The sequence below is a fragment of the Eurytemora carolleeae genome, unplaced genomic scaffold (assembly GCF_000591075.1).
Source record: "Eurytemora carolleeae unplaced genomic scaffold, Eaff_2.0 scaffold1731, whole genome shotgun sequence".
Lineage (NCBI taxonomy): Eukaryota > Metazoa > Arthropoda > Copepoda > Calanoida > Temoridae > Eurytemora > Eurytemora carolleeae.
The window spans coordinates 25,956-51,670 of record NW_019397679.1 but is presented as its reverse complement, the minus strand read 5'-3'; the positions used below and the strand labels follow the sequence as shown (position 1 = coordinate 51,670).

The window sequence follows — 25,715 nt, the reverse complement described above, 5'->3', positions numbered from 1 at the left end:
AAATCGTATTCTAGAACGAACCCGGATTTATGAAATCCTTCTAATTTTATAGGCTCTTAAAGCTTTAATACTCGCTGTATAATTTAAAATCTTAAAAATGATTGTTTTCAGAGATTCAAACAGAAATATGTGATTATTTCGGAAGATGAAAACTGTGATAGTGACATAGTTTTTTTTAAATTGTTTGAGAAGCTTAAGTCTTAAAATGGAGGCGGTTCAGTCATTTAATCACGAGATGTCTTCGTTATACGAGCAGAAGCCTCCTATATCGAAGGCTAAAATGACTGCCATAACCAAGGGGGCAATTCGGGCCATTAAATTCTACAAACATGTTGTACAGAGCGTTGAGAAATTCATTCAGAAGTGCAAGCCCGAGTACAAGATTCCTGGACTGTATGTCATAGACAGTATAGTCCGACAGTCCAGACACCAGTTTGGACCAGACAAGGATGTCTTTGCACCTAGATTTGCCAAGAACGCCAATGTCACCTTTTTCTACCTTTACAAATGTGCGGAGGAAGAGAAATCTAAAGTGATCAGAGTTCTCAACCTTTGGCAGAAAAACTCCGGTAAGCATTATTTGTCACATTTTAAGGAGTTAGATCTATCCGGGGGTTATATATTTTCTTGAATTTTTCGGGAAAATTCGCGGAATTTCATTTTGAGGAATTAATCGCTGAATTGGGGAAAAATAAATGATTTTCAGGAAATAATAAATAAACTTCAAGGTACATTTTTTTTGAAAAGATTACATTGAACGACACCAATGGGTCACAATTTTTTCTTTTCCCCAGAGCAATTTTCCCCCTGGATTCATCCTTGCCTGCGGTGGTTTTACCTCTATCGCTTTAGGACCCCCGCCCCCCAATAACAAAATCGCCATCGTCAAATGCAACGAAGTTTCTACCCGTTATATTAACTATATCGGACATGTTAAGTCCAAAGCAACAAAATTATTTTTTTTAACCTTTAAGATCTTTTAATAAAAGTCAAGTAGAAAAAAACTGTCAGCATTCTTTTCGTAGTCAGGCTAAAAATGTGAACATTTTCTACAGTTTTTTTCAGATGAATTTAGAACTATTCAAATAATTCCTTGAAACGAACATAGCGCACAAAACGCTCAAAGATATTTTTTAGATTCAATACTTCTTTCAAAATGATTCTCGCGTTATGCCAGAAAATCCCTGCATAAAACGTTTGTTTATAAAAGAAACTATACGTTGGAAATTATTTATGAATCCACGAAATTTTTACATTATGGAGAGAGATTTTTAGATCTTATGTAAGTGCATGACAGGTTCATATTTTCGAACCCCCCTTGAAAATATTTTTCTCAAGATTAAAGGAGTGCTAGCTAGCGTGAAGCGGAATATTGTTTAAAAGTTTTATTCACTAAATAAGGAAAAAAATTTGTTAAATGCTTGACCTTGTGGATAGCAGTATATGGCAGTATAAAATCTTGACAGTTTATGTTCATATTTTGTTTTTCTTCTACAGAGCATTGAAAACTATAAAATTATAAACCTCTTAAGCTTGCAAATAATTTTAAAAATAAATTAATTTTTGCAAGTAAATATTGGTCCTTGGGGAATTTGGCTTCAAAACATAGCTTTTTTATCTTCGTAATTTGTCGAAAAAAAATGTTCTAGCTAGAGGAAGTGTCTCGAATGAAGTTATAACTGCTAAATCTTGTTGACGCCAAATATCGTAGTCGTTTATTGACCTCAGGCCAGAGACCTACAGAATCGTAACCTATGATTTAATTGTTTTTAATGTTATCTTGCCCAAAGGTTGGTTGACGGCTAATTTGTTCCTGCCGAACCGATTGAACGCCCGAACACATTTCAGTTATTTAAAACATGTTAGGGCTTCGATGATACTAATCACAAGGGTTTATTTGAAAGTAAAAGACAAAACAATTATTGTAAGTTAAGTTTTATTAGCTATTATTTATCTTACAGTTAAACCCCAAATGAGCCATACATCGAAAGAATTCATCAATTGTCGTATTCTTCACTTTCTGATAATGGAATGTTGCAGATATTAAGTATTTTAAATTACATGATAATATGGAGCTCTTAAAACTTTTCCCGCATATTCATGGCTATTAATTTATCGTTAATACTGAGATTTAAGTAAAATAGTATAAAAGCCATTGAAAAATTGTCAAGACGACATTTAATAAATTCTATCGATGTATGGCTTATTTAGGGTTTAATTTTATTAACACGTTATTTTGCAGTATTTCCGAGCGAAATTGTTCAACCTCTGTTTGACATGGCGAACCCCGCTTCTGAGATATATAGGTCTCTTGACAACCAGCTTAGAACCACAGGTACCAATTAAAAAATGTTTCAGGTGTATGCCGCTACCCCCCCCCCCTTCCCATACATTTTTTCTTAGTTTTCTCTAATTATTGACAAAACATTATTATTAAACCCCCAAGTTAGATTAAAATCTTATCTCGAAATCCTTGATCACCTTATTACTATTGAAATTTATTTTTAAACAAAATATAACTATAGCTATTCCGATAAAATATCTATATATATATATAAAGTTGTAATCTCTTTTTGTTTGTTTGTCTGTCAGATCATAACTCATGAATGTCTTGACAGATTTGCTTCAAATTTTGATTGGGGAACTCGGGAGAACAACGGGAATGGTTTTGTCTTTTTTAGATTATAAGTTGCGCGGGTCCACTTTAAACGGGAAAATAGCTAAAATCATAACTTACGACCAAGCGCGGGTAAACAGTGCTAGTAACTTTGAGTACGCTCCGCAGTGCGCAACACTGGGTTCTCAAGCTATCCAATAAGAACGTTCTTCAATATAAAAATGGTTTAATCTTGTATTGATCGAACATTGAAATATTTCAACTGTTTCTTAATTAACGTTTTACTTAAATCAAACAAATTCTGCTAAAAATAATATTAGCAAATCAAATTAATTATGTTTTCAGATCGAAACTAAAATAAAAAAATGTGCAAAAAAAAATAAAGAAAAAATTGTAACAATGACACAAAAAATTGCAACAACACAAAATACTAAAAGAAATAGTTAAAATAGAAAAAAATTGCCAAAATATAGATGTTTACAATAAATACTGAAAATAAAAACATAAAAATATGTTCAGGTAAGCTGCAGCAGAGTGGTCCAACTCCTCTTAAAGAGACAAAGCGCGAAAGCAGTGCGCACAGTCATAGCAGCAGCAGTAATGGGATAGATAAGAAGGATATGCAGCAGTTACAGACTATTAAACAGCTGCTTAGGAACCCACCCCCTGTACAGGTAATACGAGCTTTTTTCAAAAAAAATCTGGGGGAAATAAATCAAAATTAATGTCGAATTTTACCTGGAAGATAGTTTTGGTGATTTTAATAACACAATTTTGTGAAATTTGAAAAGTTAAGATATTTTAATCTTAGACAAGAGTTCATCTAAATATGATAATTCAGTTGCCATGATGTATTAAGAAGATCGGAAGTCTGGGACCATTCGAATTGAGTCTTTGCCAAAAATTCTAATTTATAGATCCCAAAAACAGCTTTTTAATATCTAAGGTCTACGACCATGGGTTACGGTAAGATTTAGGGAAATTCATAGCTTGTGACAAAGACTCATTTCTTTTAATGAATAACGAGAATTAGTTGAACTACTTGGATTAAGTTAAACCACTTTTCTTTACTTAACCGGAATAAAAAACTATAATACCTTAAGTCTACCGTAGTCTACTTGATGCTATCATTAAGTTTGGTCCATGGACCATTAGGATCCGTATCCTCAAGATTTTGACTTCAAGGGACAAGCCAAAAATTGTCAACCAAAACCTGCTGAAAAATCTTTTTGCTTTTTAAAAAAAGAGATTTTTAAAAACTTCCTAATCTCTTTATGGTTATTGAAACCCTCATAAAATCAAAAAAGATATTTAAAAGTTTAGTTTAAATGTTTTCGTAAAAATTCTCGTTGTTTAGTTTAACAAGAAACTGCTGGACTTTGATTATGGAAGTGATGAAGAGGAGGGAGGTGATAATCAAGATCCAGTTACACCACAAACTGTTGATGCAATCAAGGTTTACATTTTCTATACAATACCGTTTTTTATATAATATGTAAAATATATAATTTTTGCAAACTTCGAAATTTNCCTAAGTGAAATACCATGGACAATGCCGGGCACTTCAGCTAGAAAATTCAGAATACCATAGTTTCGTTTCAATTCCATGTTGAAATCAATGAGCTTTATCAGATAACTTCAATTTTTCTTTAAATGTCTGTAATTATATTTTGATTCAAAGAATTGACCTCTAATTTCTTATAAAAATGATTTATCTAACATATGAATATTAATGTTTAATTCAACATTAATACAGGATATGAACATTAATACAGGATATGAACATTTATACAGGATATGAACATTAATATAGGATATGAACATTAATATAGGATATGAACATTAATACAGGATATGAACATTAATACAGAATATGGTTAGTGGTTACACACAAAAAATGAGACTTCAGTTACGACCTTTTCTTCAATCTTTTTGTTTTGTTTCACCCAGGGTTCCCTGCACCTGCAAATTGTTTCTTTCTTTGCCAGATTATTAATGAGTTTTTGGTTATTATTGACGTCACATTTTCTGTGGTTTACCCTGTATCAATACCTCACGCGACATAATTAAAAAGGAGCTATTTTTTGATTCAAAAGCTTTTTTAGATATGATTTCAGATGGGGAATCATTTTGTATCGCTTGTTTAGTCACATTCATTAGAATAATATCAACATTTTTTAATATTTTTATCTATGTTTAGGCTCTGTTAGGAAATCCAGCACTGTTAAACTATCTAAAATCTAAACGTGAGATTGACGATGATCAAATAAATCAACTGAAACAGCTTCTACCTGGGGCTGGACCCCCTGATCCAGCTCCTCCTCCTACTCATCAGGTCGGTGGGCTTGTTTTCTATCATAGACAGACAAAATTGTAAAATACTTCTAGATTGTTTCAATTCTTGCAAGATTATCATTAAAGACAATCTTTAAAAAAAAAAATGCATTGGGTACTATGTTTGCTAATTAGTTTACACCCAATAGCTCAAAATTGATATCGCTTACTTAATAAAAGATCTGTGGCCGAATTTAAAGAATTTGAGCGGCGGTTTAAATTTAAGCCGCGGCTTAAATATGATTGGTTCCACTTAAAATTGTATCAAATGTTTCAAGATTTAAACCGGCGCTTAATTAAAACCGGGTTTTGGAGGATTTAAACCGCGGCTCAAATTCTTTAAATTCCATCTCTGGAAATGTTAGTTCCCTAAAATGCAGATTTACCATGGTACCTATAAAAGCTTTGCATGATCAAAAACTATGTGATAGCCCATATCTTCTGTTCAAAATTTATTATGTCAATTGTGGGTTCTCTGTAAAGTTCAGCTTTAGAATCAGTGGAGGAAACTGTCAAAATTAAACACTTATAAATCTAGAAAAAATCTAAAAAATCTATCGTTGTAAATTAGACACTCCCTTCTTTAAATAAAAAGTCATTTGAACACGACATTAGTAGTATAAATCCAGTAACTAATTAATACCATGTTTAGATGCATGGGCAGTTCAATATTCCTGGACTTGGGCATACCCACAATATGGGCGGGCAACCTCCCTTGAACCAGGGGCATGGACACATGGTTGTACAGGGACATCTAGGAGTAGGGCACATGGGAGGACCTAATCAACCATTTTCGTCAATGCCTCCTCAACAATTTATGGGTAGGTTTAGATATTTTGCTAACCAAATTTATTAGAAGCCAAAGTCCGCACTTGTCAGCCAAAAATGGGGATTTGGATTTACTCAGGCATTAGAAAATAATATTTTTTTAGTTATCATATTAAATAAATCTACTTCTGGGAGTCCGATTGGTCGGGTAAGTCTCCTGCCTAGGATAAAGCAGTTTGTTTTAGTTATGTATACACTTTGGTGACGAGGAGCGTCGACCCCCATTTCATTGATTGATAGGTTGTCTGCTAATAAAAAAAAATAAAATTTGTATAGAATTGGTTGTTTGCTGATAAAAAAATATTTAATTGCTCTGTTGTATTATTAAAAAATTGATAAGAGTTAGATATTTTTTGATTTGATACAAAGCCGGATCTGTATACAAAATCTATTATAAGCATTTGTGAAAATACTGAATTTTTAATTACTTTTTTATTTTTTCAGGTCCACCGCCTGGTTTCCCGTCTTCTATGGGTCCACCCTCTGGGCTACCTATGGGTATGATAGGGATGCCACCAGTAAGCATAGCCCCATCAGGATTTATGGGAATGGATCTTCATCAGAGACCACCACCTAGACAATCACCTCTCGAAGAAGGTTAGCACCTTAAAATATGATTAACCATCTCAAATGTAAAAGAAACTCACTCAAAGCAAAGTGATTGAGCTCTTTTTTCTTCGTGCTAAATGAATATTCAAGAACAATCCAGATTTAGGTGGGAAATCATGTATTATGAAATTGTGGAATGCTTGAAATCGATCTTAGGCTGATCTTAAAAATTAATTTAATTCGATACTCTTCAGTGCGGCAAACGTTCAACTAATGAGAGAATACAGAAAGTAGGAATATCCAAAATCAAGAGCTCAATCAGATTTTCCCTGAAATTCAAATGTGCCATGCCCACTGTGGATATCGAGATCAAGCGACCGGGATTATGAGTGTCCAGTGAAAAATTCCCATTTTGAAAATAAGATCTTAGATGTTAATTTTATTTACAACATAGTTTTGGTATTTTATAATCCCGTATTCTTCCAGGTGAGCACGCAGCAGAAGATTCTGAAGACGATGTTATGATGTTGGATGATTCATCCCGTCGTCATAAAAAGGATCGTCGGCGGTCGCGATCACGTGATCGCCGATCAAGATCTAGGTCTGGAAGTAAAAATAAGAAGGGGAAAAGACGCAGAGGCGACAGGTAACAGAATTGAATTAAAACAATATCCCGCCGCATTGTAATTGTCTTTTTAACACTTATAAGCTTAAAATTGAAACTAAAGTATAACGTTTGGCTGCATTTTTTATCATTATTCAACTAAAAACTTTTGAACAAAATATTGAAGCTGAGAATTTGTGAAATTAAACGTATTAGTTAAGTGACTTCAAGTGATCTAAACAATTTAGTAAAACTTAAGAAAAATCCACGACAAACTTTTGTTATTTGATCTGTATATCACATGTCAGTTTTATCAAGTTTAATACAAGTTCTAAAACAAAGAATATGTCAATTTTTAGAATCCTTTGTATTTCAAATATTCAAATCAAGAAATTATTCTAATATCTGTTAAAATTCTCTTTAAAATCTGTTTAATCAACTAATGTTCACTTAACGTTTACCATTTTATACCTTAAACATTTTTATTAAAATAATGAAATCACTTTTTAGATCACGATCCAGATCAAGGTCAAGAGATCGTCGTAAGAAGAGATCTCGATCCCGTGAGCGCGATCGTGAGCGTGAGAGAGACAAGGAGCGTGAGCGGGAGAAAGAGAAAGAGAAGGAGGAGAAGAAACGGGCGAAGGAGGAAGAAGATAAGGTAACAGTTTAAATATTATCAGTTATTTAAGTAGTTGTCGCGTTGTTGTACAATTAAATTTCAATAACTTTAAATTATACTTTTTGTGCAACCATTTTCTCATTCTTCATCATTCAGAAATACAAATTTCGCAGATGATTTTGGGCCACGTCAACGGCGGGCCATTATAGAATTTCTTTACTATACAAAAAATTCTGGAATACGTAAAGAACTTAGTTTTTGGGACTAAACACTGGTTCAGCAGTCTGTTTACAAACAATCTAATTAGGGTAATGTCGAAACAATATTTACAGTTTTGATATGAAAGGGGGGTGGGGGTTAGTCTATTTGTTTGTCCGCTTATTCCTTATCTTGAAATACTGGGTATAATTATATGTTTTGGTTCAAGCCCAGTTTTGAATGCCTTTGTTGACAAATAACCACTATACATTAGTACAGCCCCCAAAACTGAGTTCATTATGAATTAAAGAATTAGTGTATTCTGAGTACACAATTCTCTTATGGCCTGGCCTTATCTTACCTAGGGCCAAGTGATGTCCCACACTCTAAAAAATACATCAGACTAATACAGTTTGATCCCTGGACATATCCACTCCAATTTCTTTGTTTTATAAAGTTGTTAAATAACTTTCAACGTGTGTTTTCGCTATAGGTGAATTAAAATCATTATTTTATTGAACTAAAATGTAAAAAATGTCGTTTGCTTTTGTATACTGCAGCTAATATATTGTTTTAAATTAATTTTCCTATTTTAAATAGGGAGGCTGCGCCATCTTCTATTTTAATTGTGAACATTTTCTCTTTGAATATCATTGTAAAACAAAAACGAACAAAAAGTTATAAGGGTTTCAATTTTGACAATAAATATTTATATCAAAATTTGGATGATTTTCGTAAAAGTCCCAAAAAGCAAAACAATTAGAAGACGATTCTAGCAAGGGGATTCTAGGATAGGGCCAGGAGGGGGGGATAACATTTTTTTCACTCCTCCCAACCCCCTCTTTGTCAGGGATTTAGAAAATGATGATATCCCCCTCATGGTTACTTAGATATTGAGTTAGGATAATGAACCAGTAAAGAAAAAAAATTCAGATTTGAAAATATCAAAATATTATTTTTCGAATCCAATCACTCAGCAAAAAATGCATAACTTCCCTGTAAGATTTATGCAGTATGCTTCCTTTTGTCAAAGGCAATTTAGATAAATATTTTGTCTGGAGTTTTGCAATATTCTTTTCTTTTCCTTTTTAGTTATTACAAATGGCCATAAATTATTTTTACTTCAAGAAAAATAGCATCAAAAAGAAAAACGCCGTTTAAAGCTCAAAAAAGTCATTTCATGCTAAAAGCTTGACGCTCAAACTGAACCCTCAGCCATACTTTTTTTTATCGAGAAACTATAATGTGTAATGAGTCGTTAATTTCGACCTTTTCTAAGGTTTTCTGGTCCAAAAAAATGCCCCCCCCCTTACCTGAAAATTCCAAGCTACCTGCTTGCCAAAACTAAAGTATTATCTTTATTTAACTAAACAATTTTTTATTTATTAAGTGTTCCACAGGGAAAATGTTTTTAATCCATTCTTAAAATAGAATTTAAGTTTCTATACATTCTACATACAGAACCTTCCCACAATATTCCAGGGTTGTTTCCCCCCTTTCCGTCTGCCCCTTAGCTGGTTCAGAGTCGTTTTACTTTCATACAAGACTTAAAACTTAGCTAACATAAATTAGATTAGTTAAATGTTTTCATTCCATTTCACAGTTTTATGAGTCCCACTGTATAAAAGTTATGAAATTGAAATCAAAGAGTTAATAAACATTTACATTGCAGTTTTTGTTGATATTTTAACCCCTTGGATCACGATCCAGGAAGCTAAAATCTTACGGATCCAACGGATCCAGATCCTACGCACTGATTGTGACTTAGAACTGTAACTTAGAATTGGTCTTGGAATATAACTAAGACAGACAGTTGTGAATTAGACATAAGTGTGATGGAAAAGGCGTTTCAGACTTAATTAACAATTAGAATTCTGACTTAAAATGGGTCATAAACACAATAAAGTTAAAAAAAAAAAACATGATTTAGACCTAGTTTGTAGTTAGAATTGGGTTACATAGAAAGTGTTCTAGAATGCGTCTAATGCATGTTTGTGGCTTCGAAAGTGTTTGATATAATTGTTACTTAGGAAGTGTTTTAGAATATGTGTATTGCATGTTTGTGGCTTCGAAAGTGTTTTAGACATAATTGTGACTTAGAACTGTGACTTAGAAATTCTCAAAAGTATTAGTTTGACATAGGATGGTGACTTAGAAAGTGACTGAGACATAATTGTTACTTAGAAAGTGTTATAGAATGTGTCTTATGCATGTTTGTGGCTTCTTGAGTGTTACAGGCATAATTATGAATTAGCATTGTCTCAAAAGTATAAGTTCAACGTAGAATGGTGACTTAGAAAGTGTCTTATACATGTCTCCAAAGTAAGAATTTTTATAGACTTCTGACTTAGAATGAGTCTTGACATAGCTGTGACTTTGAATTGTGACTAAGATAGTGTCTTTGACATAGTTTGGTCTCAAAAGTTTGACGTTGTTGTAACCGTGACTTGGAACTGTGACTTGGAACTGTGACTTGAAATATGTCTTACCATGCCTTAGACATGGGTTTGAGTTAGAATTTTGACCTAGAATGTGTCTTTAAAGTAACTGAATCTGAATTCTGTGACCATAATATTTTAAAGTGACAGTTTTGATGCTTCAGTATTTTCAAAAAGGAAAAAATTTGATGCTTTCCTAATTTAGAGATTTCCGCAGCTTGGGTTATGATAGGTTACACAAAGCATCATAATTGTCCTAATTGAACGAAACAAAATATATTTCTCAATTGCTTCAACTACATTAATATGTTCATTGTAGAACGAAACAAAATAAAAAATATTATTTTTCAGTAAAATCTAACTAAGTGAATGAGAGAAACTTGATTTTTAAGAACTTATTTTCTAATTTTTTAAAATTATTTTCTTTTTACTTAATTTACTTAAATTACTTAATTTACTTTACTTATAATGGATTGTACTACTTGAGTAATAAATAATGAATTATAATACTGAAGCTAGATATTAAAGGTTCGGCTACGAGAAGAGGAGCGGAAGAAGAAGGGACTTCCTCCCATAAGACCAGGACATCTGTCAGTGTGCTCCACTACTCTATGGGTTGGGCACCTGTCTAGATTAGTTCAAGAGGATGATCTCTCGGATAATTTTGGAACATACGGGGAGGTACACATTTTTATTTCTTCATACTAGTGAGGTATAAAGAAGGTTTTATTAAATGGTTGATTGACTAGATATTTTGGAACATACGGGGAGGTACACATTTTTAATTCTTCATACTAGTAAGGTATAAAGAAGGTTTTATTAAATATTTGATTGACTAGATGATTAGATATTTGATTGATTGATTTCTCAATCAATTTCCCTTGGTTTAGAACACGTCACTGGAATTGAAAATGCTAATAAAATGTCCGAAATTCCTTAACTTTTTAACACAGAAGAGTTGACACGATTTAATCAACATTCAACATTCGAGGGTTGTTCAAGGTCTCTAGTAAAACAATTTATAAGAGAACTTAACTCAATCTGATTTGATACTCATTGTTAAACGCATTGAATTATTTAAAACCACATGAAACAAATAAAATTTGTAATTATTTTCGTTTTAGATAAATGCAATTGATTTGATTCCGCCCCGTGGATGTGCTTTTGTTTGCATGAACAGGTGAATATATACGGAGTTTTTTATTTAAATATTCTTAATTTTTGAAAGATTAAGAAATACCTTAATCGGGTCCTAAAAATATGTTTTAAGCAATCTCATCTTGTTAGTTTAGTTTTACAATTATGATTTAAAACTCCTAATGATCCAACTGATTGTGAGACTGTACAGAATCTGCAAAATAAGGATATGAAGCACAAATTGTTTTTTTTTTGCAGGCGTATGGATGCTTACCGATCCCTAAAGAACCTGAATAAATTCCGGTTGCATGGGAAACAGATAACACTAGCCTGGGCTCCTGGGAAGGGGATGAAGGCAGGATATTCAGTATTTTTTTTTTTTTTTGACTAATTCCATGATTTTAAGCAGTGCTTAGGATCCGGATCCGTGGGATCCGCAAGATTTTGGCTTCCTGGATCTGGATCCTCAAAAATATGCGGATCCACGGATCCGGATCCAAGGGGTAAAATATCAACCAAAAACTGCAAAAAAAAAACTTTTTGACTCCTAAAACCCAAATCTGAACTTTTGAAAAAAGAGAGATTATAAAAATTTCCTCATTTCTGAATGGTTCATCAAGTTTTAGGATAAAAATAAGCGAAAAAAATAAAACAATAAATTTCAGTATATGACCTGGATCCAAATCCGGATCAGTTTTTTTTCAATGCGATCCAGGATCCGGCTCCGCATCAAATTTCAATGGATCCTAAGCACTGATTTTAAGTATTACTTTTTTCAGTGTTTCGGATCCATATCATTTTGATTCGGATCCGGATCCGCGGATCCGCATCCGTGATGATGGATCCGGATCCTGATACGGATCCGGATCCGGATCCTGATACGGATCCTGATACGGATCCGGATCCGAGGTAACTTTTGATTCTGTGAATCGGATTTTCCCTATTAAATGTTATGCAAGGTTATAATTTATAAACTATAGTAATCCTAAAGTTAAAAATGTCGTCATTACTATTATATAAATGTAAACATTAAATTATTAAAGATAATTTTGAAAAATTTTCGTCATGTAAATAATACATTTACGAACCTTTTGATTTATTTATTCCATGGTTTTGGTTAATTTTTGGCGCTACCCGGATCCATATCAACGTTTCCTGATACGGATCCGGATCCGGATCCGACCAAATGATACGGAATCCGACCAAATGATACGGATCCGACCGGATCCGGATCCGGATCCGAAACACTGACTTTTTTCTTAGAATATAATCAATTTAAATTTCGTTCATTTACAGTTGTTTACAATTATTGCGTTAATTAAAATTTATATTATCATATATTATATATTAACATTGTACATAATTTTTTAATAATAATTAACTCGAGTTTGCGGATTTATTTTTAAAATTACATTAAAAAATGTTGCTAGATTTTAATCTATTTTTTGCAAAAACTCTAGTAAAAGGCAAATTCACAGTATTCCATTGAAGTTACTGTTCTTAATGACGTTAAGAATTTTGACATATCTCATAACTGTGGGGTATATGTTAAACATAGTTATTTACTCCGTTGAACAGATCAATGAGTATTACTGACAGTGAAATCATTTTTCTAATTTTTCAATTCAAAATCGAAATCTTCTCTTAAATCGTTAATAATATCTTACAATGTTTGTGTTTTCTGTCTGGAATCAAGATTTGTTATGTCGTGATGAATCTTCTTAATATACTTATCTTCATCTGAAAAAAAATACTAAATGTGGATAGGATAAGCAGTGGAAGGATTATTGGGATGTTGAAGTAGGAGTCTCCTATATACCTATTGATAAACTAGACCCTCAGGTAAACTATCAAGACTGGAGATTAAAGATAACCCAGGGGGAGTTGGGGGGTGGGGGAGCGTAACTTTTTTTAACTCTGGGGACGGGAGAGGGCTCATCTCACACTGGGAGGGGAATACTCCCCTGGGAGGGGGGGGGGGGTATCTGCCCCATAGTCCCTGTTTAGTGAATAATTTCCCTTGGGTGTAAACTTAAATTCAAATTATGAAGCTACAATGATAAAATCCAAATTGCTAGAGGTCAGCTCATTTTTTAAAAATTTTGTTTAGGTTAAGGTGTACAACACTATTGGGGTTTTAAAGTTAAAAAATGGCATGAACAAATAGCATTTGATTTTTCATCCAATTTTTTAGGCTTTTCAAATTTGCAAATTTTAGACTGGAATGTAACGTCTTGGTTGGTGGTTCTAACCCAAACTAGCTGACGAGACGTGAAACAATAAATTATCAATACACAATACTGTAATTTATTGGTGATATTTAATGAGCAACAATATGAATCTTAGAGCTACTATACAGTACACCCCTAGTAAAAATGTTGATTGGAAAGCAGCAGATAATATAATCTCGATTTTGGGTCTTCTAAAATTGGTCAAGCATATATTTTGGCGAAAGATCTTCTGCTATACCGATCTTTGAATAGGTTGACATGGCAGAGTTGGAGGAGGGAGGTATGTTTGATGAGGAGACTATGCCGGACTGGATGAAAACTATGCGTGGAGTAGCACTGTCTCGTCCTTCTCATTCTGTTCCTGTTTCCTTCCAGGATACTGTTATACAAGGTTTACCTCCAGGTAATCATTCATTCTCTTGAACATTCAAGTTTTCTAGACCATGGTTACTTACAAAGGATGAGACTTCAGAGACGACTGTACGGAATTAACCTATCTGTACTTATATTCATTATTCCCTAAAGCTTATAAACCACTTCATTTCTTTTCCCAAAAATTTTAAAGACCATATTCTGGCATATATAATGGCAGAATACTTAATTTAATCTTAAAAAGGTCATATTTTAAAAGTTTCAGGTCTTCTTTACAGTCTCATCTTCACCTTTGATTTAGTATATTCACTTTTAGTTTGGTCCAGAAATTGTCCTAACTTGCATTTTTCCTGTTTGTCGCTTGCCCCTTAGTTGCGTTTTGCCCGTTTGTCGTTTGACCGTAGGTCGTTTTACCCTCACTCGGTGAACCATGTTTTAACTCTCGAAATCAGTGTTAACTTTCTTTTTTATTAAAAAATATTTTGTTTCTGGGAATCGAGGTCAGAATCTACACAACAGCTTGAAACTTTCTGTCAATATATGACAGTTTATATCTTAATGTGTCAATAGGGGTGGGTATAAATAGATTCGTCTGAAAATACTAAATTCAGAAACTTTTTTCTCATATATATATATATATAAATCCGGATCCGGATCCAGGTCATTTCTTTAAGATTTACTGAATTTTTTTTAACAAAAATCTTTTTTTTTTCAAATTTTTGGTTTTATTTTTTTCACTTATTTTTATCCTAAAACTTGATGAACCATTCAGAAATGAGGAAATTTTTATAATCTCTCTTTTTTTAAAGTTCAGATTTGGGGTTTGGGAAAAAAAATTATTTTTGCAGTTTTTGATTGATATTTTACCCCTTGGATCCGGATCCTTGGATCTGCATATTTTTGCGGATCCGGATCCGGATCCAGGAAGCCAAAATATTTCGGATCCTAAGTACTGATGTTAGCTATAGCTGGCCAAACGACTGGACCGAATGGGCTGATTATTTTTTTGAGGGGCGTAATATAAGCTAAAAAAAATATTTTCAAAATAAGGTTTTTAAAAAATTCCACGGGCAACGCTGGACACTTTAGCTAGTAGTATATAATTTGTAACCTGTTATTCTGACGTTTTCTTTAAAATCTTTACAAAAATGTTTTTCTTGTGTTTTGACTAGGGGTCAAAGCACTAAATTCTTGTACAAACTGGAATTGAATTCAAAGCGTAAATTATTCTTCGTTAACGCACTGAGCTGGGTCGTATCGTGTTCTGAATTTTCTAGTATATTAAGCCCTTGATATCTACTGCTAATTTGATGTATTCTACGCACACCCTTAAATTCCTGAACAATAATGATTTTTTTCCAAATTTGAACACATTATGACACAAAACGTTTATTTAAGTTAAATTAAATCTTCAATGAATAAAGCTTCATTAATTTATTCTTAAAGGTCAGGGGTGTGTTTTTTTTTGGAAAAATCTCCATTTTTCTAAAATATTTGTCATCCCCAGAATGTTGAAAATAATAAAAACACACTTGCCTTCGCCACAGAGCATCTAATTTCATTTCTTTTTGCACCGCACACATTTTACATTTTTAAGTCTAAACCGCACAAAAATTGTTCAGCTCAGTTTTTTTATAAAAAAAAAAATGTACACCCAGGTTTCTGGCTTATACATATGCTAGGCTTATAGGTCGCTTCATGTCCATCTTCTATTTAAATTGTGAACATTTTCTCTTTGAAAATATTGTAAAACAAAAACAAAAAAGTTTGCGGATTTTTTCTGCAAGAAATCGTAGATTTTCGAAATTTTATGTAAATCGATTTTTTTAGAGGAAAATTTTGGAAATTTTGATCATTCAGAAACCTTCCCTTGGGTCGTGCGAGATCAAGGTCACACACACAATTTTGCCGGATCGGTTCAGCCGTTTTGACGTTTATGGATACGAAAGGACAGTGTAAATATAGATTTATACTTATACTTTTCTGGACAAAATACCTTTTTTCACATCTAATTATTTTTGGTTTGTACTTACTTCAGTGTACTTCAGTGTACTGCGCTTTATGCAAGCAAAAAAATTAAAAACTTTCATTTTTACAATTAGTAAATATTTTAGTTTTCTCGCTGAAGAATGTTAATCACTAGATTTTCTTCTTCTAAAATTATCCTACTTGAAAATAATTTAGGCCTGGGAATGCCTCCTCCACACGAGATTGGATTGCCTCCTCCTCTTAATATGGATCAGGGTCTCCCACCCCCCTTCCTACAACAAGGTGGTCCACAGGGGCTTCTAGGTCCACCGCCTGGTTTACTACCTCCCGGTGGACCACCTATGTTGGGACCAGGGGGTAATATATTGCTAAGACCAGGATATCCTGGACCAATGGTTCCTGGACCACCTCATCTTGTGTCTGGACCTCCTCCTGGTTTACAAGGGTTCGACATCAGTTTACCTCCCCCTCTCAGGTACTACAATATTCAAAATTAACTAATTTTCTCTTTACAACACACATTGTCTTTTGCCAATTATCTTGCTTCGCACCAATTTTTTTCACTATCTTTTTACATTGTTTAATGCAGTCACAGTACGAATATCTCAGATCTAGGCTGTATTTACTGCTAGGATCCGGATTCACTATCTTTTTACATTGTTTAATGCAGTAACAGTACTAATATCCAGATCTAGGCTGTATTTACTGCTAGGATCCAGATTCACTATCTTTTTACATTGTTTAATGTAGTCACATTACGAATATCTCAGATCTAGGCTGTACTTACTACTAGGATCCGGATTCACTATCTTTTTACATTGTTTAATGCAGTCACATTACGATCATATCTAGATCTAGGCTGTATTTACTGCTAGGATCCGGATTCACTATCTTTTTACATTGTTTAATGCAGTCACAGTACGATCATATCTAGATCTAGGATGTATTTACTGCTAGGATCCGGATTCACTATCTTTTTACATTGTTTAATGCAGTCACAGTACGGTCATATCTCAGATCTAGGCTGTATTTACTGCTAGGATCCGGATTCACTATCGTTTTACATTGTTTAATGCAGTCACAGTACGGTCATATCTAGATCTAGGCTGTATTTACTGCTAGGATCCGGATTCACTATCTTTTACATTGTTTAATGCAGTCACAGTACTAATATCCATATCTAGGCTGTATTTACTACTAGGATCTGGATTCACTATCTTTTTACATTGTTTAATGCAGTCACATTACGAATATCCAGATCTAGGCTGTATTTGCTACTAGGATCCGGATTCACTATCTTTTTACATTGTTTAATGTAGTCACAGTACGAATATCCAGATCTAGGCTGTATTTACTACTAGGATCCGGATTCACTATCGTTTTACATTGTTTAATGTAGTCACATTACGAATATCCAGATCTAGGCTGTATTTGCTACTAGGATCCGGATTCACTATCTTTTTACATTGTTTAATGTAGTCACAGTACGAATACTAGGCTGTATTTACTACTAGGATCCGGATTCACTATCGTTTTCATTGTTTAATGTAGTCACATTACGAATACCTCAGATCTAGGCTGTATTTACTGCATAGATAGTAAATTCGCCATATTTTAGCTCACTATCAGGGTGTCCCAAATAATGCGACTTCACTGATCAAATCAAAATAACAAATCATTTAGCGTCAAAAGAGCTTTAAACACTGATCACAGGTGTTGCACAAAGAGAGATCGGTATAACTTAAAAGCGCAAAAATTATCTAGTTTCATGAGATGGTTCAGAATCCCGATACTTTTTTAATTTGACCACCTGGAATAAAACAAAATCGGACAAGGGAACTGAAATGTCTGCACTTAAACTAATTAAAATGATTAAGGTTCGGTGGACCCCCTGGTCTAAATCTTGGTGGTGGATTACTGGGAGCTCCTCCCCCACATCTTAATAGAGTTCCTGAATCCAAGGGACCTGGAGATATGGATATCGAACAGAGTGATGAGGTACTTCAAGCAGATTTTTTTTATTTCTTCGTAATAAACGAGAAATTCAGCTTTTGTTTACAGATTCTTGTATTCGTTTTTGAATTTTATCAAAATAATTGTGAGTTAAACTTTAAAGAAAATCTCTTTTTTTAAGGTTCTCAATTTTCCCCCCTAAAACTTTTCTTCTTAGGAAAAAGATGATCGCCGAAATCGTCCGGATGGAAGAGACAGCAGAGACAGGGGTCGTGATCGTGGACGATCCCGAGACGGGGACAGGGATCGAGATCGGGATCGTGATAGAGATCGTGAGCGAGATGACAGGCGGGGATCTCGATGGGGAAGAGATGATGATCAAGATGGAGGTGGTAATAGGTATTCGACACTTGTTTATCTTTAATCACACACTTCTGAATAATGGTACTAAATGCTCATGTTTTCTAGGCGTGAAAGGTCACGTGATGGAAGTAGGAGAGACAGCAGGGGAAGGGACGGCGACCGGGAAAGGGGTGGTCGTGACGGAGATAGAGGAGGTCGTAACGGAGAGGGAGGTGGTCGTGACGGAGAAAGAGGTGGTCGTGATGGAGATAGAGGAGGTCGTGATGGAGAAAGAGGTGGCCGTGACGTAGATAGAGGCAGTAGGAACGGAGAAAGAGGAAAGCGAGAGTCGAGATGGGGTAAAGAAGAGAAGGACGGGCGAGGGGACAAGGGTGAGTACCCTTAGAAGATTATCAAAAATTTGTAGCAGTTTCTTTTTAAAAAAAAATCCCCCAATTGAACATAATTGAACTTTAATGATTTTATAAAAATGTTTTAATATATAATCAATTTTTTTAATTAAAACCGAAAATATCCTTGATCCTTTTTCTCCACCTTCAGAAACTGCTTCAAGTTATTGTGACTGAAAAGTTCGTTTTTCGGTCAATTTTGTGATTTAAATAATTATCATTGGCATTAAGGTCTCAATGGATTCCTTACTTGAAATCTTTAACTAGTCCGATAAAAACATGTGCCAATGATCATTATACTTTTTTAGAACCACAAATAGTCGGTTCGGAGGAGATCTGTTTGATAAATAACCCATTTGGTTTTATTTTTTATGAAAAATACTTCTATCATCAATTGTAAAAATAGAAAAACAGATCTCCTTAAATGTTGTTAAAAAGATTAAATTCACGCAGGTAAGGAAAAGAACTAAGCCAAGATTGGGGTTCTCAAACTTGTCTCTTTTTTCTTAATCACATGAATAACAATTAATGTACACTTCCTTGGGGACCAGAACATCCCCAGAAATGTTTTTTAATAATAATAATAATAACACTTTACCCTTTTAAGGATTAGTATGAAATTGATGTGTTTTAGGAGAAGATCGAGAGAGAAAGAATGAAAATGAAAACAACGTTCGAGCTCCAGAATCTCCTTTTGGAGCCCAGACACCTTTTGTAGGGCCTAGATTTGGAGGTCCCCGGTTTGGTAACCCTGGTGGACCTCCAGGTTTCGATGGACCCCCACGTTTTATGCCCCCAAGATTTGATGGTCCACCAAGATTTGACGGACCTCCGAATGGCCCTCCACGATTTGATGGTTCTGCAAGATTTGAAAATCCTGTCAGATTTGATTTCCGAGGACGTGGAAGAGACTGGATGGGGCGAGGAGGACCCCCAGAATTCAGGGGAGGTATGGATGGATTTAGAGGAGGTCCTGTCGGGCCTCATGGATTCCGAGGTCGTGGGGGACATGACGGATTTCGAGGAGGTCACGAAGGGTTTCGGGGAGGTCATGGTGGGTCGGATAGAGGTCTTGACGGATTTCGGGGTCGTGGCCGGGGCAGAGGATTTGGACCAGGTAACTATAAACTATGAACTTTTGTTAAATTTCTCAATCTCCATAATTTCGTGACCTAATATTTTCTGTGTTCAGGATGGGATGTACCGGAAGGGTTTGGAGGAATGGGACCTGGGGGTCCCAGGGGTATCATCCAGAACAACCAGGAACAGAATTAACTTCAAAATATTTCAAGACTTTAATTTACTCTGCTTATTAAACCTTATAACGTTCATTAATCCTTTTCTAGAAATTCATATATTTTTATCTTCTAATTAAAATAAGTTTTGTCCCGTTTGATTTTGTTTTCAATATTTAATGTCAAAGAGAAATTTAAATAAGAACACTTATCCTTTAATGATTTTACTATTTATAAAAAATTAACTTGAATTTAATTTAAGACGAATTCAACATGTTTTGAACAATGAACATGAACTCTATCTAAACGTGCAATATTACATGAATGGAAAATGTTTTGAACATTGATCATGTACGAAACAAATTTAAGAAGTTTTATTAACTATTGGAACTTTTTTCTCAAAAATTATGAATTTATTGATAATGATTAAACATGAATTGGAATAAAAATTAAATATATACTTATTTGAACTGGAATGGTTTTGAACTGTAATGGAGCCTGAATTGAATCTAAATTAGAATGAAATGTTACTAGAATTTAACCGGAATTAAGAAGGAATTGAAATGCAGATGTAAGGGAAATGGCATTGATATGACATGACATGACATGACATGACATGACATGACATGACATGACATGACATGACATGACATGACATGACATGACATGACATGACATGACATGAATGACATGACATGACATGACATGACATGACATGACATGACATGACATGACATGACATGACATGACATCATGACATGACATGACATGACATGACATGACATGACATGACATTGAAATGGCATTGAAATGATATTCAAACGATATTGAAATTATATTGAAATAATAGTGAATTGATATCGAACGGATATCGAAATGATATCAAAATGATATCAAAATGATATCGAAATGAGATCGAAATGAGATTGAAATGATTTCGAAATGATATCGAAATGATTATCGAATTTATGTCAAATTGATATCGAAATAAAATCGAAATTATATTGAGATGATATCTAAAGGATACCGAAATGATATCGTATTGAGATTGAAATGATTTCGAAATGATATCGAAATGATGTCGAAATGAGATGAAATGATATTTAAATAATATCGAAATCAAATCGCAATGATATCGAAAAAATATCGAAATGATATCGAAATAATATTGAAATGATTTGGAAATTATATCGAAATTATATCGAAATAATATCGAGATGACATCGAAATGAGATTGAAATAATATCGAAAAGATGTCGAAATGATATTTAAATGATATCGAAATGAAATTGATATGAAATTGAAATGAAATTGAAACGAAATTGAAATGAAATTGAAATAAAATTGAAATAAAATTGAAATGAAATTGAAATGAAATTGAAATGAAATTGAAATGAAATTGAAATGAAATTGAAATGAAATTGAAATGAAAATTGAAATGAAAATTGAAATGATATTGATATGATATTGAAATGATATTCAAACTATATTGAAATAATAATGAATTTATATTGAATTGATATTGAATTGATATCGAATTGATATCGAAATTATATCGAATTGATATCGAAATAACATCAAAATAAAATCGAAATGAGATCGAAATAAAATCGAAATGAGATCGAAATAAATCGAATTGAGATTGAAATGATTTCGAAATGATATCGAAATGATGTCGAAATGATTTCAAAATGATTTCGAAATGATTTTGAAATTATATTGAAATGATTTCGAGATGACATCGAAATGAGATTGAAATGATATCTAAAATATATCGAAATGATGTTAAATTGATGTTGAAATGATATTGAAATGAAATGGAAATAACAGAAATTAAACAAAAATATATGTTAGAAGAATTTCTGCGCCATTACATTTTATTAAAACTTTATGAAATTCAATGAAATTATTTAGTTTAATTTGTTTTCATAATCTACAGAGCAATCGCTTCTTGCAACCTTATAAATTTCGAATTCTTGAATTGTAATAGTTTTTCTGGAATTTATTAGTTTTCCCCAATCCCCTTTCCCTTTAAACCTACAAAACATAAGGTTAATTTCTGTCAACAGGAAGCAGAAAATGAGAATGAGAAAGAAAAAGGCCCAAACAGTGGCAAGTAAGTAAAAGTTTATTTTACAGATATGCAAGGAATTGTATTGAAAGACGTGGTTTAAAATCCCAATTTTGGCTTTAGTTCTTTTAGCAAACTTGTTTGCTATCTTAGGGAGAACAGTCCTTCGTCAGTTTCAGCGGATCTGCGACACATGGAGCGAGAATATAGAAAAAGAGATCTACTATAGTCTTTCATTTAAATTCATTTACAAATATCAAAAAAGTATTTAAGTTAATACAAGAAACAAATACATACATATCCAAGGCTGGCCTTCTTAATGCGTATATGGCATATGCAATAAATCAGAAATTAAACAATTTCTTTTTAAAACAGATTTATGTAATATTCTTTTTTTAAAGTGTTTACTGTTTACGCCATGAAATTTTGGCATAGATTTTTGTTATCTTTTGCGTCAATTAGTAATTCTGTAGTACTTGCGTAATATTGAAAATGGGACGTGAATAGATCTGTACGAAAGCTTTACAATTTACTGGTTGCCCAAAAACATGGAAATAACATAAGGTCTCATACCTTCGTAACATTTTTTTTTCTAAAAATGAACATGTAAGAATCATATTTGGAACATTTAAACGCTATTTTTTTCTAACTTTGAAATCTCCAGACTGGTGGTTAGCTGTTTTTTTTAACCTCATTTATGTTTGTGGGGATATAATAAGAATATCTTTCAGTTTGCTGTTTACTGTTATTAAATAAAACCGAAATTGCCCAAATATATTGTTCCTTTTTAAGATAAAAACACAATGGACCACATTATTGAAAGCTTTTTTGTTTATTTTTTCCTCAATTCAGTTTCAAATACTGAAGAAGATTTATGAATAATTACCACCCTGATTTACATCCTGTGAAATGTGAATTCATTGCACAGTATGTAGTAAATTACATTTATGCAGCTCTTATTTTAAAAGGAAATTCTTTACAAAGACATACAAGGCCGGGTTAGAAATGTAAAATAAATAAGGAATTATGAATAGATAACTTTGGTAGTAAAGAACAATTGAATTGTTTTTTCCAAACACCGTTCTTTTAAAAATTTCATTAGACAGGATCATTTGAATTTAGGAAATTTAGCGTCCTAGTGTTTTTTTACCAAATAAATTGATTATTTTTATTAATCCCTATATCCAAATTAGGAATAAACTGTTTTTGATCGCTGAAATCAAAGACCCTAGAGGGGGAAGGGAATGAAAAAGGGTAGGAAAAGTTGAAGGGAACGGGGAAGTGAAACGGGGTAGGAAAAGGGAAGAGAAAGGGGAAAAGAAAAGGGAAAAGAAAAGGGAAAAGAAAAGGGAAAAGAAAAGGGAAAAGAAAAGGGTAAAGAAAAGGGTAAAGAAAAGATAAAGAAAAGGGGAAAGAAAGGGGGAAAGAAAAGGGGGGGGGAAAGGTAGGGGAAAATGACAGGAAAAGGTTCAGAAAAAAGTAAAGGAAAAGGGGAAAGTAGGAAGGTGTAAGTGATGAAGGTGGGGATGGTAGTGGATAGGTAGGGAAGGAGATATTTACGGAAGAGGAAAAGTAGGGACAGGAAAGGTTGAGAGGGAAAGGGGAAGGCTGAGAGGAATATAGGGAAGGGAAGTAGAAGGGAAAGGTAAGAGGAAGGTAGGATAGATGGAGAAAGAGAACGCATGGCAGGGGAAGGTAGAGAAGCGACGGAAGGTTGGCAGATAAAGAAGTAAAAGAAAAGGGAATGCAAGGAAGAGAATGGCTGAAGCTCTCTACCTCTACCTAACTACATAACTTTATCTAAGACCAGAGAGTTTTTTCATAAAAAATTTTTCCCAATAGTTGTGTTGCAGCAAAAAAAAACATGTTAAAAAATGTTCGTGCTTCGCGCACAACTTCATAACAAACATGCTCATTACTCAATAATTTTTTCAAATAGTCATACATACTAACAAATTTCACAAATTCTCCCCCCAAGAAAAATGATGGGAAATGTTTCAAGAAACAATATACTCTTGGACAAAATCAATCTCGACTTTGTTTGCCTTTGCCACCATTTCAATATTTTATAGCTCCTTAAAAAGCCTTTAACACAAGAAAGCAGATTGCACAATTTCTGCAAAGAAAATAGATAGCTCAAGAACCCAATTATATAGATATTTTGGGTAAACCAGACGTAAGTCGGAATAGGCTAAAGTAAGTGATCATCATAAATTACAAACAAAAAAGGGGAAAAGTGAAAACTCTTAGATGTGAAATGCTGATGTTCTGTTCTAGGTTTTAATTCCCGAAAATCTCGTGAAACTTAAATGGTAAATCTGTATTTTGTAACATCGTTCATGTTAGGAACTTTGGAGTGTAACCAATATAACCAATAAAAACGACATGAGTGCAAACCATTTATCTTCTTTTTTTTAGTCTTGCTGAGGGCCGTGGACGTGGTGGTTTCGAAGACAGAGGTCGAGGTCGTGGTTTTGGTGGCTTTGGAGATTGGGATCGAGGTCGAGGTCGCGGTGGATTTGGATTTGGAAGAGGTGGATTTGGAGATTGGAACCAGCCTGGAAATGAAGTGGAAAATATTGAAGATCAGAATCCATTTGCCGATGAGCACAATCCTTTCTCTGAAAACAATGCTCCGGGTACAGAACAAAGTACAAGAGAGGAACCTCAAGAGGCTTTCTCTGGGACTGAGCCCTCTCAGGAGACTACAAAAAGTTCTGAACTAGCCTCCGGTAAACCTCAGTCCAGGTTTGATGCTCCGCAGCAAGAGTTCCTTGGCCAACCCAGCCAGCCTGGAACAGAAAACCAAGAAGAAACTGAACAAAAAAATGACGGAATCATGGCACAACACGGGGTTGATCATCAAGATGGGCAAATGGAAATAAACCCTGGTGTTTCTGGTCAACAGGGCATCATGTTTGGAGCGACTGAAGAAACTGGTGGTAGAGCTGTGTCTGATGAAGGGCATGAAAAGGCCGAGGAAATCTATGGTCAACATGTTGCTGAAAGGGATGAGCAGAGATTGAATGTAAGGGAAGTGAATGCTGAACTTTCAGAAAACAAGCTCCAAGTTCCGGAGGAACTAGCACCGTCACATCACGAACCTGAATCATCAGAGTTAGTTTTCGAACCTGCGCAACATGAGGAAAGGCCCAATTATCCAGAGCCAGCTGAACATATGGCACTAAATTTGCGTGAACAAGATAACTCGTCTGCACCGGAAGCAATGCCTGCAGGAGAACCGCTGGAACAGATGGTACCTCAGCAGCAAGAAGTTTTTCAATCTGGCCAAGTGATAGAAAACCAGCTTCCTACAGTAGTAGAGCATGAAGTCCAAGAGCCGTCCCAGCCAGATTTACCAAACCTAGCTGCTGAAGTGATTGAAGGAACTGGAGAGACCAGTTCTGAAAAAGAGTAGGGGTTTATTTGTTGAAGACAAGATGACACCGTGCTATTTACTTCTTTTGAATGTATTGTAATTAATTCTCTTAATATGTCTTTCTTTCTAACTTTCTATCCTGGTTCTAACTTCTCTCACTTTGATTCAAACAAAAGGTTTAGTTGTTTGTAAAGGGTTTCGTAGGTTCCCTTCATTATTATTTAATACTTGAGAAGCGGGTGTTATATTAAAATTTTGGAGAGGATCGATTAGTCTTGAATATTTATATTGTTCTTCTGAACATATATAAAGCTAGATCAATGTTGAAGGATTGGAAGTTAGATTGACTGATTATCACACTTATCAAATCAATTATAAAACGCATGTGGGGAGGGGGGGGGGGGGG

At 34.1% G+C, this 25,715-nt stretch overlaps 1 protein-coding gene across 5 annotated transcripts; it reads left to right on the top strand.

The window, feature by feature from the left end:
- The first annotated feature begins 115 nt into the window (after nt 1–115).
- On the top strand, nt 116–25,715 carry LOC111715459 (splicing factor, arginine/serine-rich 15). 5 transcript variants are annotated; one of them, XR_002768231.1, is made up of 23 exons: nt 116–569; nt 2,243–2,335; nt 3,137–3,291; nt 3,975–4,073; nt 4,818–4,952; nt 5,604–5,772; nt 6,224–6,376; nt 6,815–6,974; nt 7,443–7,593; nt 10,719–10,871; nt 11,315–11,370; nt 11,586–11,682; nt 13,095–13,169; nt 13,811–13,961; nt 16,115–16,394; nt 17,797–17,917; nt 18,090–18,271; nt 18,341–18,606; nt 19,259–19,741; nt 19,817–19,887; nt 21,929–21,975; nt 24,349–25,451; nt 25,639–25,715. XR_002768231.1 is itself a non-coding variant. In XM_023490783.1 (22 exons), exons 1-22 carry the CDS (start codon nt 206–208, stop codon nt 25,346–25,348), a joined length of 4,461 nt encoding a protein of 1,486 aa, XP_023346551.1. In that variant the 5' UTR covers nt 116–205; the 3' UTR covers nt 25,349–25,705. The 5 variants fall into 5 exon arrangements, 1 of the variants encoding a protein (XP_023346551.1); XR_002768232.1 differs by having other exon boundaries at nt 24,349–25,485; XR_002768233.1 differs by having other exon boundaries at nt 25,652–25,713.